General features: G+C 34.5%; 1 protein-coding gene across 1 annotated transcript in view; it reads left to right on the top strand.

Moving 5' to 3' along the window:
* Nucleotides 1–8,492, top strand: part of LOC145294255 (slowpoke-binding protein-like) — a 97,166-nt gene extending 88,674 nt beyond the window's left edge. Inside the window, exons 13-14 of the mRNA XM_080141355.1 lie at nt 840–896; nt 8,087–8,492. Coding sequence (XP_079997481.1) covers nt 840–896; nt 8,087–8,420 — 391 coding nt within the window. The 3' untranslated portion in view covers nt 8,421–8,492. The remainder of the gene's footprint in view (nt 1–839; nt 897–8,086) is intronic.
* Nucleotides 8,493–14,111: the final 5,619 nt, after the last annotated feature.

Genomic DNA, 14,111 nt, shown 5'->3' with positions numbered 1-14,111 from the left:
AAGGTAGATGAAATAAACATATGCGATTTTCTTTTTTTTTCAACAACGCAGCGTGTATGAATAGTTCGCTCAGGAAAAGGAAAAAACTTTTGCGACGACCAATTGACCTTGTTTCCCTTTTCTGTTTCCACATCTCTCTCCCCACCCTTCGATCAGTGAGCAGAGGGATGTAGTGTAGATGGAAAGGCGCTCAAATTCAATTCAATTCAACTGCGTTGACTGCCACAAACACGCTCCGCACACCTTCTAATAGGAGAGTGACGGAGTGAATTTGACGATTTCTGGGTTTTCATTCAGCCAATCGATCTTCGTAACGTAAAAATTAACTTCGCCCTGATTGATCAATTTGGTAAAATCACTTGCGCATATTAATTAAGTAATTTTCCATCATAAATTTAATTTTCAATCATAACTTTCTCACACGGGTAAACACTGAAACCTTGATCTCGGATTCACATGCGCCTTGATAAAAAGCTCAAAACCATAATTCACTACCATCTCTTGCAATACATGGTTTGATTAACGAAACATTATTAGTATCAAGATATTATTATCAATTTGAAATTCACTCAGGTGAATTTATTTTTCCTTCTTTTTGTTTGAGTCACCAACCAAACAAATGGAATCAGCAAGCATTCTTATTTCATCCTATAGAAAACTGTCACTTAAAAATTACCGTAATAACACCTTTATCCGTTGCGCCGCGCATCGTTGTACTCTTATGTAAAACTATTTCAAAGAAGACAAATTTACAAAGAGATCGATCATCATTATTGTTATCATTTTATTTTGTATTTATGTGTATTTTGTTTTTTATGCATATCGATGTGTATGAACAGGTCAAACTTGGGTCGAAGAACAACCATTGCAATTGCTGAACGACGAGATGTTAGAAAGTAAGCACCATCATCCATTGCTTCATCTTTTTCTAATCATCTTCATCCTGCTTTTTCCTTTTCTTTTGCGTCTATGCTTTGCTGTTTTCATTTTTACTTTGCTCACCGATTTAGTAAGATTTATACGCATGAGCTGAAAAGTAAAAAATAATTTTGATAAAACACTATTGTTCTGGAACTCGCGGCAGTTATTCCTCAGAATCTTGCTTTCAGGTACCTACAATACCGTCCAGCAGTCAAACTTTAGAAAGCGTGCGTTGGGCAGACAGATAAACTCAAATTAACATAACGAAAACAACTATTACGTTGAAAACGCTTTATTAATTAGGTAAAAAAACCTCATGGCTTAAAGCGGGAGAATCCCAGTTCATGGAGTCGATTAAAGTCCGTGCGTATCGTTTCAAATTCCGCGGTGAAAAGGAGGAAGGACAGAATCGCAAAACGAGACTAGGACGAGATCGCGTGGGAACACGGAGTTCTCGAAGGATAGCAATATGAAATTTTTCCTTTTCTGTTTTTGTTTGGAATGCCTAAACGGCTAAGTTTTTCATTAAAGAAAGATCAGGAAGGGAAGAAATAAGAAAGAAAACTGTATAAAAAACAAACTCGCACAGAGATGAATGAAAAAGAGGCACAGGGCACCGGTGCTCTTAAAGTATGTTTGCTTGTTAAAATGGTCAATGTCAGTCATTTCATGTATTTTCAATGAAATATTTCTTTATAGTTGGATTATCAGTTTTTTGCGATTACGTCATCATCATCATCATCATCTCGCACGAATCTGGTAATTTTATTTTTGTCATTGATTTTCCAGATAGTTTTCTCGCCAGTATTATTTCTAGAAAGGCATCGTGTACTTACGGGAGAGACCACGTAAAAGTTACCAACACCCTAAGTGAAAGTGATTTTGTGGAACGAACTGGATTCGAACTTGGAACACTCGAGTTGTCAGTTCGTGTCGTTAATCACTTAACCACCATCACCTCCCGAGGTTAATTAATTCGGAAACACAGTTTACATTGTAAGCAATTAATTCTGTGCGACTACTTGAATACAGTTTTAATCCCATAACATTATGACAAAACCAATAATGTTCGATTTAATATGTTGGTATTCTATTGTCTTGCCACAAACGCTTGCTCCGCTGATTAAAATAAAAAAGCATTCTACCTTTTCGTCTTTTCCTTTCATCTTTACGCTTTTCTTCAACGTTTCTAAAACGATTTACCTAAAAGTATGAACTAGGAAATAAATCAGTTGTGAAACCCATACATCCGCCTGACAATGTAAGCACGATCCAGCATTTTATCTGAGTCTTACTTCTCCATATTCTATGAAGTATTACCAAAGTTTTACCATGGAAAAGTTGGCGTCTCAAAAACTATTGATCAGACCAGGCTGACATTTTCATAATGGTTAGTGTTATCAAAGAACATCAAGGTCAAAGTCAAATATCACAGAATTAGTGATAGCAGATATGGGCCTTTATAACATGGGCCAACTAGCAAATGTCTATGATGAACAGAAGTGAAATTATCGACAAAAGTGTTACTTTCATATATCTTGTAAGTTTGATTTTAACGTTTGACTTATCTCTTAACTAAAATCAGTGGTAAGTTTGACAATAACCGATATTTTAAACAAGTTTGAAGACAATTGGTCGAGCAATGTGAACATTATGTTTTACACAGAAAAACTCGACCAAAAATATATTTGGTTTTCTTTTTATTTTGCAAGAAATGCTTCTTCCACTGCTAAACATATAAGGCATTCTACCCTAATTCCTATTTTCTTTTCATTTTTTACGCTTGTTCCCAACATTACTTGACTCATATCTAAACGACTATCAACAATTCATCCATATTCTTAAAATATCCGTTGTTGACACAATATGACTAAAATTATACATATTAATATTTATTAAGTTTATTCTTTAAACATCTGCACCGTAAATGCATGCAGTGCTATTGTTTCCGTAAAATACAGTAACATAGATAAGACATGAAACCCGACAGGCTGCTAAATCCCACCCCCACACTGTAGAAATCCCTAGATGTAAAAGACCTTTCTACTCCAGTAGTTTCTTCCTCAGAACCGCTAGACTTTGGAATTTCATTCCAGATCCCTGCTTCCCATACTGTACTGACGTGCAGAAGTTCAAATGCAACGTGAATCGACATCTTGCTGCCCAAATCTCTACATTATACCCCAGTAGTTGTTGCCCCTGATAGTAGCCCCCCAAACTAAAGTGGCAATGTGCCTTGTTGGGGTGAAAATGTAATAAATAATAAATTAATTAAGTATAAGGCGAAAATTGTGATGTCAGAGCATGGAACAATGATGTTTGTTATTTGTTGATATGATTTTAATGTAAGAAGTCGAAAATAAAATTTCAAGTATTTTTTTTATTTATTTCTGTGCGCTTTTAATTTTTTTTTCTATTCATTACAACATAATTTAGCGCATGGATCTCGATCTCAATTATCGATGCCGATACGTGATGGGGGCGTGATACAGTAAGAGTCGTAACATGCAATATGGTGATACGAGTAAAAAGCACATCTGTCCGCACAAAAATCGCTAGACACCATTTCAGATACGACTCAACATCAATGGAAGTTTTTTTTATGTTACTAAGATGTCACAACTTATCAATGGCCAAAGGTCACTCAATGATAAAGGTCAAATAAGTGCCAGATGGACGGTGAGATAACATCGTGATGATTGGCAACGATAGTGATTGAGCAGAATTTGATTATTTAAGAGCGCGATTCAACGAGAAGTTATTTATATTGGGCTTCAAAACGACTATGCTGTAGTCAGATGGGAAGCAGCATCGCGGTATTTAGTTCAACATAGGACAGTTCTACAAAAGAAACTTTGCTCATGAAGTTTTATTTACTTTCAGGTAGAGAAGGAGAGTGAGAAAAAGTATAAATATTGGTAGTAGTTGTAGATAGACGAGTTATGATTGTACATTTTTTACAGAAAACAAAGTTAAAGCCCAATTACCAAGTGCATCATTTTATTTTCCCCATTTTTTAAAAATATCTTAGCCTTCTCATCCCCGATTCGTCTCCATTCCGAAATAAATCATAATCATACCGCATTGTATTATTTATTTAGTGGGATCTTATTCTCACTAATTGTCTTCCGTGGTAAGACCCCAACTCGGGATCTTTGAGGAGTATAAAGTTACTCCGTAGTGACAAGTACTCTCAAGTTCACACTGTTTTGCCATGAAGGACCTGTTAAAGTTATGAGCAAATAAAATGTCCCACTTTTTGTCTTTGGTTATGTCCAAAGTGTAGTATACGTTCTGACCTACACATCATCTTTGCTGTCCTGGCTTGATGAACAAGAAATCTTTCTCTTGTGAACCCAATCTAAAACCGACCTTGTATATAAATTTGCTCTCGTGTGGAGGTAAGTAAATATGGACACGAAACTAGATCTGGTGGCTAGACTCTAGTTTGAGGGACTTAGCAGAGAGTCAACACTTCGTTACACCCATATCTACATTATAATTTTCATTCGATTCTGTGTTTTATCGCGTCAACGTAACTTCAATAATAACAGATTGGATTTTTTTTTTTGTTTTTTTTACTTACTACATGTTCTTTTCCAGCGTTTCCCGTGAGTTATTTATTGTTACTTTTGTTTCTATTTTTACTTTTATCAAATTAGTTTTAATAAGATTTTGCGTAAAATAGTCTAAAACGAAATTAAAAAATAATTCTTCAGCATTTCGGTCACTTCCGTTTTTGTTTTTAATTATTTAAGCGCTAAAATTATCTAAAGTGATAATTGTTTAGATATAGCAATCAAACCTAAATTCAATATTTTAATCACTGGCGAATCTGATGTTTTATTTAATCAATTTAGTCGAATTATTTGAGCTATTTCAACGCTCCTATATTACAATAAAACTTTTAAAAAATATTGCTTAGATCAACCGAAAGATTCCCAGGTAACGATATTTATGGACAGCTAGTATTTAATAATATCGTCATATTACACGATAGTCTTAAATGCGTGTTAAGTAATATTGGTTGAAAAGGCTACTTTTGATATCGCTGTCTGTGCGAGATTATATATTTACTATTTTGTCTGCAGATATGGCACTTTTATTATGGTAAGTACATCGAGACGTAAGAAAATCCTTTCATGTTTTGTCAATAAAATATCAAGTTATTGTCTTATAATGTTTATGATTTTTATATGTACTATATGTGACATTCTGTACTTTTGTTTATTTTATCAGCTGCAAACTACAAATACAGCAGTAATTTTTTTTATTACATTATTATCAAAGTCAAATATCACGGAATTAGTGATAGCAGATTCGGGACTTTATAACATGGGTCAACTAGCAAATATCTATGATGAACAGAAGTGAAATTATCGACAAAAGTGTTACTTTCATGTTTCTTGTTACTTTGATTTTAACGTTTGACTTATCTCTTTATTAAAATTAAATGTTCTGTAGCTAAACGAGTTATGATTGTGAATTTTTTTTTTTTGCAGAAAACAAAGTTAAACCCCAATTACCAAGTGCATCATTATATTTTCCCAATTTAAAAAAAATATATCTTACTCTTCTTATCCCCAATTCGTCTCCATTCCGAAATTATACTGAAAACTGAATCACTCATGCAACAATTCTACTTGCAAATAAAAAAAATATAAGAACAGTTTTTACATTTATTCTAAGAATGTCATCCTGAAGAAAAAGGTGTTGTATCATATGTGATCTGAAAACGTTACTTTGTGAAGTATTTTTATTAGCCATGTAATCGCGTATATGGTGTAGTGAGCCATATAGATTGAACGAACGCACAGTGTAATGCGAAAAATGAGTCGATATATTTCTGTATCTATTTACAGTCTGATGAGCTTAAAAATGATGAGTTATTAAGGACTTATTCCCTCACACACCCGCGCTGAAATTAATACTAAAAGAGAAAACGGCCGATCGGATTTAATATGAAAATCGATTAATTTAAATAAAACTATTTTGTTGTTTTTGAAAACACGTACCAGTAATTGGCCTAAATTGCTCACGCGTTTCATTAGAAAGCTGTACATCAACTATAAAATTTCACTCTACTTTATATATAAAACGTATGAGAACAATTTCCGGCGTTGCTCTGAAAACTCAAGAGACCCTGGATCAACGCTTGAATTGCATATTAATATTTTAATCGAATTTGTAATTATCTGAAAATTATTATCTTATGATGTTAATATTCTTTATATCAGTTATATATGACTTATATGTTTTGTTTATTTCTTGTAAATATTACCATTAATTCTTGCGTTAATAATTATTAAATAATATAATAACAAACATTTGAAGGTTGATATCATTTCATATCTTATAATACACATCCACGCAGCAATGTGCGTACAGAGAGTATAGAATATCTTCTGATTGAATTAGATTTTAAATAATAGTTTCTATTCACAAACACTGAAAGGAAGGTATTATTTTATAGACTTAAATTTGATTGTAAATAATTTTTCTAATTATTTTAAGATGTACTACTGCTCAAGAGGCAAAATTGAAAAATTGGTAATTGGAGTCATCGGATTTTAATCTGTTTGTCGTCTTTTTTACGATGTTTGAAAATAATTTTTAAATCGTGGCAAGATGACCTAATGGTTATCGTACTTGACTAATTGTCTTTAGGTTATGGTTTCGATCTCAGCTCGAGTATTTTTTTATTTACAAGAAGTGAACTGTTTGTTTTTTAATTCGCATGCACATGTCTCAGATTCTTTTCTTTTTTACTTACATTTTTTAAAAGGAATTTAACGTTACGTTTTATACCGGGCAATGCTGGGTAGTACATCTAGCATGTCTATAAAAGTAAGAATGTGTGTGAGGAAAATTCTCAACCTATATACTCAACGAATTTTCGATTTACAGAGTGAAATTTGGTACATATGATATTCAGACATGTGGAAAATATTTTAATCGGTTTTTATCCGAAAAAAAAAAAAAAACGGCTGCTAAGGGGGCCAAAACTGAAAAATTGGTACGTGAGAATCATCAGATTTTTATCTGTTTTTCAACTATTTCATGAATGCGCATGCGTGAATCGTTCACATGACAGATTACTTCTGTTAAGAATAAGTAGGTTTGAAAACACTTTTTAAAGATCGTGTGAAGCTGGCCTATCGCACTTAATTCACTGTCTTTAAATTTGGGTTTCGATCTCTGGTCTCGAGTATTTTATTTTCTTTACTTACAAGAAGTGAACTGTTTAGAAAAAACATTATACTCGTATACGCCTGACTCAGTTTCTGTATGAAGTAAAATACTTGTAGAATATTTATGTGTATTTTATGACCGGGTAACGCCGGGCGACCTGCTATTTATGTATGGATGACAGAAATGCAGGCATAAACAGGCACCCGCACACATATAAAATGACACATATCTCTCATATTATTATTCAATTATAATTCCTCTTACAAGTATGTTTGTGGGAAATAATGAAATATCCGAAAGTCGAAAGTATTAACCATGTGCTTCTCTGTTTTTATGCTATATAAACACTTTCATTTAACTTATGCGAAAAAGAACCTTATTTCCCATTAATCTATATTAACGGTTTATTGACGACAAACCTTATTTACACATAGCTATGAGACAAATCTGAGTTAATATATTTTCCGATGGTATTAATAAAGCGAACAAAATAGATTCTGACTCTGATTTGAGTTAGTAACCATTACGCCACTTTTTATTTTTACTAAAAGTCACCGCTTATCAAGGTTCAAAAGCCACTCAAGAATAAGGGTTAATGCGAAATGGTCTGTGAGATATCACCATGATGATATGTAATGGAGGAACTTTGTTGAGATTTTCTTATTTAATAGAAAGGTTCAGCATTAATTTTTTACATTGGACTTGAAAACGACCATGTTATAGTCAACTGGAAAGCAGCTCCACAGTACTGTGTTCCACATACGAGTAGTTATAGGAATTGGAATTTTGTTCATAAAATTTCCGTTTATTTTAGGCAAAAAATTAATAGTTGACACCGGTTATAGCTTGGCTATATCTATCTTGCAGTACTCACTTATTATCTAATTTATATCGTCGTAGCTGCAGATGAAGGCTTCACAAAACTTTCAAAGCTTCTTTCAAGTCAAAATTATTTATTTTTTCTTTTTTTTAGGTTTTCGAGCGGTAAAAAACTAAAAAAGAGACGAGCTTCGTCGTCCTCCAGCAAGGAAACCGTTTTGGACCAGGTCCCTAGTACCAGTTATACGCCGATGACGTCGCCAATGGACACTCGGACTTTGCATACCCCAGTGCTCCACTCGATTCCAACACCACCACCGCCCCCTCCTCCTACACCATCGCCACCAATGCAGATACCACCTCCGGCCGTTCGCCCTGTCCCGTCGAGAACTGCTTCAAGCGGTCGACAAGCACTGCTGACAGATATCCGTAAAGGAACAAAGTTGAAAAAAACACAAACTTCCGATAAAAGCATGCCTAAAATTTAGGCGTATAAAAATTATGTTTGATATTTAATAATTTCAAAAAAACTATGAATTATATATGTATATATAACATATATATATGAATTATATATGTATATATAACATATATATTTGCGTGTGTGAGCTTGTGCGTATATATATATATATATATATATATATATATATATATATATATATATATATATATATATATGAGGGTGTTTTAGAGGCGGCGAACTTTAATTAAAATAAATCACAGAAAAATATTTTTTATTATTCTATATGTGGTTTATTATAAAAATAAATTTTGGCATTTAGAATTTAAATATAATTTCTGGCATATGGGTCTCGCGCCTTACGTGTATATGGATTTATATAAAGGTCTAATTTTCATAAACTCTGCGCATTAAATTAGATTGTATTTTTTCAATAACGCGTTAAATGCTTTCTGTCAAGTTGTCTATTGCATCTGGTTTATCAGCATAGACATGGGACATTGCATATTCTTAAATAAAATAATCTAATGGTGTTAAATCGCACGAACTCGGTGGCTAATTGTTAGTTTCGTTTCGGGAAATTATTCGTTCATCAAATTAGCACAATTTTATGCCAGTATCTTCATGGCGAATTACTAAATCAAGCCAAACTTCAAGTAACCAATAATTGCCAAATCTGCAGTTAAAGAAAATAGACTTTTCAATTTTTAAGTTTACCACCTCTGAAAGCACACACACACACACACACATATATATATATATATATATATATATATATATATATATATATATATATATATATATACATACACGTCCTGGTCCAAATCATAAGACCACTTAAGAAAGCAAGCGTTTACGCATATTATCGAATTTTTAATCAAACAAATGGCTAAAAGCAAAACCATTGCCAAAAGGGAAAATATGATGTGAAAAAATGAAATCTGCTTCATACGAAACCTTAACCCTGATCTAATAATTATTTAAAAAAAAAAAAGCATTTTCACCTGGTCAAAATGATAAGACCACTGATAATTTATTTAACAAAAGGCAATTATAAATTACTAAAAAGGGTCTCAGTATTTATTATAGCCTCCATTATTACGAATTACTTTTAAAAAATTCTCTTCGGCATGCTTGCGACTAAGTTTTTTTTATCAGTTGCGAAGGAATTTTATCCTATGTACTGAAAACTGAATCAGAAAGTTCCCTTTTGTTTTCTTTTTTTTTTACACAGTGATCACCACTTATCAAGGCCCGAAAGCCACTCAGGGATAAGGGTTATTGCAAGTACATTACGTTAGTGTGGAGATTTGATGAAGTGTTTACTTAAGGGGGCGGTTCATTAGGAATTTGTTAACGTTGGACTTGAAGACATCCAAGTTGTAGTCCGGTGGGAAGCAGGTAGAAAGAACAGAGTTCCACAGGCGTGCAGTTCTAAGAAAGAAGCTTTGTTCATGGAATCCGCGTTTTGATTTAGGCACAGATATAGAGTGGGGGAAATTTTTCACAGTGGATTCGGCTAGACGGGTGTTTTTCGTGAAAGATTGGCAAGGGGGGGGGACTAGAGATTGGAGTTCAGACGAAGACCTGCCATGGAAATAACGATAAAACAAGGATAGGCTCGTAAAGTCTCTTCTGTAGGAGAGAGGTTGCAGGGTAGAGAAAAGGGCATCCCACACTAAGCCACGAAGTCTATTTTGTACTCTGTCAAGGCAGGATAGGCTGTTTTTAGCAGCTCCTACCCAGATATGGCAACAGTATTCCATCCTTGGACGTACTTGGATTTTATATAGATAGAGAATTGCATCAGTAGTGAGATATCTTCTGGAGCGATAGAAGGATCCCACCATTTTTCCAGCGACCTTGGCAACAGACTTGATGTACGTGTTCCATTTCAGATCAGGAGTAAAGGTCAAACCCAGAAGCTTGTCAAAACGCGGGGGCTTACCCAGACGAGAGCCATCCATCCCAATTGATGCCAGATGGGGATCAGAGCGTTGATGATGTAAGGATAGGAGTTTGGTTTTGGATGCATTAAAGGTAACCAGCTACATCTTCCCCCACTGAACCACGCGCTCGAGATCTGAGGAGAGAAAATCAGAGAGAACTTTGTCATTTACAGCCTTTGATGTGTTGCCGTAGATGGTCGTGTCATCAGCATAGATGTCAACGAATGATTTAAATATGTGTTTAGAGAGGTCATTGATGTAGATCAAGAAGAGAGTTGAGCCCAGGATTGACCCCTGAGGGACTCCAGCATTTATATTGCAGGCCTCCGATTTTTGTCCATCGACCACTACTCTTATGAGCCTATCGGAGAGAAATGATTTAATGATTGAGAAAACATTTCCAGTTATACCGTAGCTGGAAATCTTGTGAAGTAGACCCTTATGCCATACCTTGTCGAAGGCCTTTGATATGTCAAGAGCAATTGCCCTAGAAAGGAAGCCTTTGTCAAGAGATTCACTAATCCTGTGGGATATAACCGTCAGCACATCTGCGGTAGATCTTGCAGAGCGGAAACCATATTGTGTGTCACTAAGTAGGTTATTCCTGCTGAGGTGGTTGACTATTTCTCTATTTAATATGGATTCCAGCAACTTACTCATAACACACAGGAGAGTTATTGGTCTGTACTGAGAGGGAGATGACTTATCACCTGAATTCTTAAATACAGGGCATACTGATGAGGTCTTCCAGGGAGTCGGAAAGCACTTCTCCTTAAGGCAGTGCTTAAATAGTTTCGTAAGTATGGGAGCAAGTTCTGGTTGAAGCTTTTTTAACACTATAATTGGGATGCCATCAGGGCCAGTTGCTTTACTGGAATCTAGGTTCTTGATTAGCTTGGCGACCTCATGCACGGATATTTGTATGTTATCTAGCTTGTTCTGTGTTATAGGAGGAAATATGGGGAGTTGATGGCCTTTGTCGCATAGGGTAGAATTAGCTGCAAAGTTCTTTGCAAATAGTTTGGCCTTGTCTGACGCTGACGAGATGACCTCTGGTCCATTGATAATGGTTGGGATGGAACGCACACTTCTGTTCAGGATCCTATTTATTTGCCAAAACTGGTGGGAACCAAGCCGCTGATCAGCTACCTTGGATTTAACAGACTGGGCATATAGCTCTCTTGCATTTTTTTTATTCCTTTATCGAATCATTTTTTTTTTTATTCCTTTATCGAATCATACTGGGTTCCATCCTTCTTCTGCCATCCATCCCCAAATATTTTCAATGAGATTGAGGTCCGGAGAACATGCTGGATGATCTAACAATTCTATATTATTTGAAGAAAAGTATTCTCGTGCTTGTCGAGAAGTGTGTATCGCAGCGTTATCTTGCTGGAAAATCCAATTTCTTCCACACAGACGTGGACCTTCAGTCCTGATAGTAGCATTTTCAAGCGTTGAAATGTACTTCACTGATGTTTGCCGGCCTTTCACCACTTGCAACTTTAGGGTCCCAGCTGACGAGAAAGCACCCCAGATCACTAAAGACCCTTCTCCACTATGCCGAGTTGAAAAAGTCTTTTTGGGCAAATTTTATCATGCCAATTGTGTTAAAATCCATCAGGACCATCTAGATTAAACTTTTTCTCATCGGAGAAAATTATATTTTCCCACTTCTCTTCATCCCAAGTCTGGTATTTGGCGGCATATTTTAGTCGGTTAGTTTTGTGCTGTTCAAGGAGATGTAGTTTCTGCAGTCGCTTTAAATGATTTAAACCCTTCATTTTCAGATGCCTTCTGATGGTTTTAGGACTACATTCTGCTGCTGTTTGGCTTTTCAATCGACTTGAGCTATACTGGAGCTTTTTTAAAAACTTCTTCTGATACGGTAATCCAGTGATGGAGTTATTATTTTTTTTTTTGGTCGACCTGGACTCTTTTTGTGCCCATATTGATCTGGATTTCTTAAAAAAAATTGTGATGACCGTTTTGCTACGATTCACTTCGTTTGCAATGGATCTATGGGAGAGTCCACCCTTATTAAGCTCAAAGATCCTTCCTCTGTCAACCTCTGATAATGGTTTCCCTTTTGCCATTTATAATTTAGTAAGATGTTTTTATCCACTAATAAGTTACTTTTAGTAACATAGAAAGCTTTTCGTATTCATTTTTTCAAAACTAGCCGATTTTATTAAAGTGGTCTTATCATGTTGACCAGGTGAAAATGTTTGTTTTTTTAAAAAATAATTATTAGATCAGGGTTAAGGTTTCGAATGAAGCAGATTTCATTTTTTTTCCATCATATTTTCCCTTTTGGCAATGGTTTCAACCATTTGTTTGATTAAACATTCGATAGTATGCGTAAACGCTTACTTTCTTAAGTGGTCTTATGATTTTGACCAGGACTATATATATATATATATATATATATATATATATATATATATATATATATATATATGTATATATATATATATATGTGTGTGTGTGTGTGTGTGTGTGTGTGTGTGTGTGTGTGTGTGACGATAAATCGGAATCGAGAATCGGAAAAATCTGAACTTTGTGGCGTATCTGAATCGGTATCGGTATCAGAATCGGAAACATTATAGCCTAATTTCCGATTCCAAACCGATTTTTTTATTTTTTATTTTTTTTTTTGGCATTAAAAAATGAAACAAGCACAAATCGTTTTTTTTTTTAATTAGAAGTTGTTCATTTATGAAATAAGACTGAGAAGGGTCACAGATTGGGTTATAAATCTCATTAACATTGATTCACAGAGTTATTTTATTTATTTATTTGTCGTTTATCGAGAGATAACTTACTTATTTCCTTTGTAAACTTTTCGCTAAATGTCTATATGCCCCCCCATCCGAGAGAGTTCACTTGATTATTAAAAGGTTTTAAATGCTCTGAACTGGGGTTTAAATTTCGTTGGCGCCAGCTGTACATTAGTGGTGTCTGTCATCAGGTTCTTCTGAAATAATTAAAGTTTTATGGCGCTTCTCTTTGGACGCAACTGAAAAATAAATATTAAAATTTTCGATTGGATAAAATGCATCAAAAAGAAAACATTCTGAAGATTTTTTAATTAAAAAGTAAATTATATCCACTTTTAAATTTTCCTCAAAAAGAAGAATGGGATTACAACATTTATTAATGCACTTAACAGGAAAAGAAAAGAAATAAACAAATATGCAACAAGTAAATGTTACCAAAGGCAAGACTCTTCTACATATCCGAATAAATTTATTTGTGTTTAAACTTCTTTTAAAGTGTGTTTTTGGTTGAAAACAAACTAAGTGTTTCTTCTTTGAGTTATAATTAAAAAATGACTACTCAATAACTCCGGTAGAAGGACCATTGAAAATTAAACAAACGCTAGTAGAAACACATTCTTTTATTATTCAATTTTCACCCCAAACAAGGCGCAGTGCCAGTTTGAAGTTGGGGCCTATTATCGGGGACATAAGTGGCAGGGATATTATAAAGGGAGATGAGCAGCACAGCATTCACATTACACTTGAAGTTTTGCATGTCAGTACACTTGGGAACACAGAATCCTGGAAGAGAGTTCCAAAATCTAGCAATTCTTGAGAAGAAACTATTATGCCAAAATACTTATAAATATCTATATGAAGAATCGTCACTTAAACGCTGATGACAAAGAGAGAAAGGAAAAATGAAACCTGAAAAGAGACAAATCAATGTAAACAACCGAACGTCATTTTGACAAACAGACAGATACACAAAGCATTTATTGTCGCTTT

This window comes from Euprymna scolopes, chromosome 15 (genome assembly GCF_053919585.1).
Source record: "Euprymna scolopes isolate OS-2025 chromosome 15, ASM5391958v1, whole genome shotgun sequence".
Lineage (NCBI taxonomy): Eukaryota > Metazoa > Mollusca > Cephalopoda > Sepiida > Sepiolidae > Euprymna > Euprymna scolopes.
Note: the sequence above shows the minus strand (reverse complement) of the source record. Positions and strands in the feature narration are given on the sequence as shown.